The following is a 4,275-nucleotide window of genomic DNA, read 5'->3' on the forward strand; positions in this document are numbered from 1 at the left end:
CTCTTAATCCTTTCCTTAAGCCCTTCCAATGACAGCCAACAAGCTGCTGTGCTCAGGCATGCTGTGATTTGGGGCTTTTCTGGGAAGGAGCTCCCCAGCAGCAGTGGGGGGTGCGATCCGCGTCCCCTTGGTGTGCGAGAGCTGGTGCTCCCTCCTCCTGCGCTGCCTCCCCTGCCGCGCCGGGGACGGGTGCCCCTACATTTCAGAGCCGTACCTGAAATGTACCTGAAATGCACCTGAAAACTCTTGATGTTTTTCCTCATGCCGAAAGTTCACAGAAACTGCAGCATCAGAGGCCAAGTGACCAAACCCCTTCTGGAAGCGGGACTGGGGCTTTTTGTCCTTTTACCTCTTCCCCACACTTCTGAGAAGGAAGCCCCTGGTCGCAGGCTGCAGCGATGCAGAGTTGCGTCTCCTGGCAATTAGCGCTGCCGCAGCAAGGTGAGAGCAGCCGTTAATCACCCCAGAGGTGTCCAGGGCCAGAGCTATTGCTGTTGCTGTGGTCTGAGCGCAGTGAGACGGTATGGCTTCTGCCTGGCAGGGGAGAGCCTCCCTGGCATGAGCAGCGGCCCCAGGAGAGCCGATGGTTGTTCTATGGCCCTGGATGGATCCCTCAGTCAACTGAGATGCTTCACAGCACAGAATAAATGATGCTTGCGCCACCCCAGATATATGCTAGTGGCAATTTCATTAATTACTTCAGTTTCAGGATGCACTTGATCAACTTCATCTCTTCATCCAACTTTCTCAAGGTCAGTGCTTTTCAGATACGTTTTGGAATTAATTCTCCCATCAGGAAGCTCGATTATTCCGCATTGCACTTGCTTCAGCTGACTAAGAAAACTCCTCATTCCCTCCCTGCCACTCGCAGCCCTCGTGCCATGGAAGGTTAACCTGCCAGCCTTCAGACTGACCACGACACCTCAGCTTCCAAGTGAAAAGTTTCCAAATGCCTAAGCATTTATAGGTCTGACAGGTTGCTTGATTTCAAGGGGGGGAGCTGTCCCTGGGAGATGTCTCCTAAAGGCCCCCATGTGCATGCAAGGGGGAGAGGAATCCCCATTTTCATCACCCTTCCCACAGATGGGCAAGGAAACATGACCTTTTCTAGAGAGGCAAACCCCAGCACGCTGAGTACAATCTCAGCATCACTTTGCAGGTTTATTTTGAATAAATAAACAGTTTGAATTTGCAGACCCTGATGCTTTTGCGCAGCTTTCCGAGCTGAAGTGCTGCAGTTGCTTGCTCAGTGCTGCAGTTTTCCTGGCTGCTTTGGACGTGGCCAAAGTTCAGCACGTGCCTGTGCTTGTCTGCAGGGACGTGGGGAGCCTGTGGTCCTTCGGCTTTCTGGTGCACCCCCGCCAGCGACCCCGACCCGGAGCAGGCGTTCGTTGGGTGCTGCTCAAATGTGGGTGGCTCAGCGTGAAACACAGGAGAACGGCAGCTTGTCGTGCTGCTGTGGGAGGCTGCTTGGTGATGATAATATCAAGGTGTATATATACATTTAAAAAAATTTTTTAGTGAGGTATGAAGCCTAATGAGGGAGGTGTTTTATCAGCTGAAGGGTCAGTTAACATACTTGGCTAGTTCATACATTGATATTTTATCAGGCTTTAAAAGCAGAGCATGTACCAGAATAGAAATAAAAACCACAACTGAAGAGTAAAAAAACCCCAACAAATCAAAGTAATAAACTGTAGAGTAATGAAAGATATTTCATTTGGCAGCGGGTGTGATTTAATAAACTCGGACAGAGCAGATTGCTGTGATTGCAGCTGGGGAGACAGTGCCCTGTGCCCGCTGTTGCTATCTCACAGAGCACCTTTAGCAACTTTCCCAGCTCCATCTTTAAGTGTCGCACGTGTTTGTCCTCGCGTGTGCCCTGCCTTGCTGCTCCCACGGCTGAAAAACTCCCACCAGGATCGGCTGTCTCCATCTGTGTGATAAATCGCAGGACGCTTCCTCCAACGCTCAGCACCGACACAGCATCCCGTCGCACTGTCCCCTCCCGCCCGGTGTCTCTGCCTGTGGAGGGTCCGTGGCCAACATGGGGGGCTTTGGGCTCTTGAATCTCTGGGGTTTGTCTGGCAGGGGCAGGGCAGAGGAAGGGGAAGGAGATGGAGAGAGCTCCCTGCGTTTGCCACAGGCAGAGGGCTGGAGAAACAATGCTCCCCCAGGCCACGTGAGCCATCATTTCATTATTGCCTCTGCTTCAGGATGTATTTGGCCAATTTCTTCTCTTCTGCATCCAAGTTTCTGAAGGTCAGTGTTTGTCAGAAGCAGCGCTGGGATGAACTCCCCTACCAGGATGCTCAGCCCAAGAGCTTTTGCCGGCTCTCCTCCCCCATGCACCAAATGTAAACACACACTAAAAACCGAGACTGAGAGAAATAAAGAGCCACAAACCACCAGTGAGGCACTGTCTCATCTGTCTTAGTGACTAGCACTTTTGTCAAACCAAGCCAGTGACTTATTTCTCTTTTCCTAGCACTCCCTACCTCAAACCGAAGCAATTTTAGTAAGGCTGCATTTCAAAGACTTTGAGAGATGCACGGTGGCCATAAAGCAGAGGTGACTTTTCTGCTAGGTCATGTCGTGGTCCTTCCCATCTCCTGCTGGTCCTTCGCTGCCTTTCAGGGTGGCGGGAGGATTTCCATGGTCTCAGGAGCGATACGACCGCACAGACGAACTTGGAAACCTGAATCTCAGAGAGGGAAAAGCATCATCTGTACTGGAGCAGTGTGTGGCAGCGATGCAGCCGGCCCGCCCAGGGCTGAGCACGGGGTCATGCATGGCTGCAGTCCCGGCTCTGCTGTCCCGGGACATCCCCTGCAAAGCTCCCATTCCCGTGCTGCCCCACGGTCCCATCCCAGCTTCCCACACCCCAGCTCCACCTGCTGCTCTGGACGCAGTGTCGGCCACGGAGCTGCTCCCCGTGTTGGTGCTCTCCTGGCCAGCACCCATTGGTGTCTCTGCCATGACGGGCTCTGTCGTGCCTGGTGTCAACCCCAACCCCAGCCCCTATGTGGTATGGAGAAGAAAGCCACTGTCTGCATGGAATGCTGTCATCACTTGCTTTAGTCTTTGGAGGTGACCGTTACCATAGCCAACATGGGAAGAGTCTCCAGTGGTTTGGAAGTTCGTTTCAGATGAGCGTTAGTGCTGACCAGAAGAAGGTCGGGTCTGCAGAGCTGGAGGTGCTGGTGAGATCCAGCTGGTGAGATCCAGCTGGTGAGATCCATCCAGATGTCTTGGCCCCATCCTGTCAAGGAGTGGGTGGGAATACCCCGGGGTTTGGGGAGGACTTCCCAGGGAGGGACGGAGCTGGTTGGACACGGTGGGCATGTCGTGTCAGGACAGCTCTGCTGGCTTGCTGCAATTACTTCTGATTTGCAAATGTGTGAGCTCCCTCTTCTGCATCCTCTTGGTATTTATGCGCAGTCTACAGTCCAAATTAGCACGAGCTGTCCGTCATATTTTTGGTAAGCAGGATTCTGGGTTAAATGTTGTCATCCTGGCAGGGAATGCAAGATCAGCAGCAAGAGAATGGGGGAAATGCCCAATTTCAGAAGAATTTGAATGCAGGTGTTCATTTCTCATTTGGTGTAAATCTGGGGAGGTTTACTTGAAGGCTGAATAATATAAATGCAAACATACGCCAGAGACAATTTCTTTACCGGTACCGCTCCAAAGCTTGACTAACTGCTTGACTAACCTGATCTCCTTCTATGACAAGGTAACCCGCTTAGTGGACGAGGGAAAGGCTGTGGATGTGGTCTACCTAGACTTTAGTAAAGCCTTTGACACCATTTCCCGCAGCATTCTCCTGGAGAAACTGGCTGCTCATGGCTTGGGTGGGAGTACTCTTTCTGGGTAAAAAACTGGCTGGATGGGCCCAGAGAGTTGTGGTGAATGGAGTTCAATCCAGTTGGTGGCCGGTCACGAGTGGTGTTCCCCAGGGCTCAGTATTGGGGCCAGTTCTGTTCAATATCTTTATCAATGATCTGGACGAAGGGATCGAGTGCACCCTCAGTCAGTTTGCAGACGACCCCAAGTTGGGCGGCAGTGTTGATCTGCTCGAGGGTAGGAAGGCTCTGCAGAGGGACCTGGACAGGCTGGATCGACGGGCCAAGGCCAACTGTATGAGATTCAACAAGGCCAAGTGCCGGGTCCTGCACTTCGGCCACAACAACCCCATGCAGCGCTACAGGCTTGGGGAAGAGTGGCTGGAAAGCTGCCTGGCGGAAAAGGACCTGGGGGTGCTGGTCGACAGCC

The 4,275-nt window shown here is 52.7% G+C and overlaps 2 protein-coding genes across 2 annotated transcripts in view; one reads left to right on the forward strand and one right to left on the reverse strand.

Annotated features, from left to right (window-relative positions):
* The window catches only part of RPS11 (ribosomal protein S11), an 18,811-nt gene extending 18,548 nt beyond the window's left edge, over positions 1 to 263 (reverse strand). Inside the window, exon 1 of the mRNA XM_009334244.1 lies at positions 215 to 263. Within this exon, the coding sequence (XP_009332519.1) occupies positions 215 to 263 (49 nt within the window). The remainder of the gene's footprint in view (positions 1 to 214) is intronic.
* Positions 264 to 398: 135 nt separating this feature from the next.
* Positions 399 to 4,275, forward strand: part of LOC103925515 (olfactory receptor 52B4-like) — an 18,368-nt gene continuing 14,491 nt past the window's right edge. The window contains 2 exon segments of the mRNA XM_009334245.1: positions 399 to 441; positions 2,913 to 3,028. Of these exon segments, the coding sequence (XP_009332520.1) occupies positions 399 to 441; positions 2,913 to 3,028 (159 nt within the window).

The sequence above is a fragment of the Pygoscelis adeliae genome, unplaced genomic scaffold (genome assembly GCF_000699105.1).
Source record: "Pygoscelis adeliae isolate BGI_AS28 unplaced genomic scaffold, ASM69910v1 Scaffold351, whole genome shotgun sequence".
NCBI lineage: Eukaryota > Metazoa > Chordata > Aves > Sphenisciformes > Spheniscidae > Pygoscelis > Pygoscelis adeliae.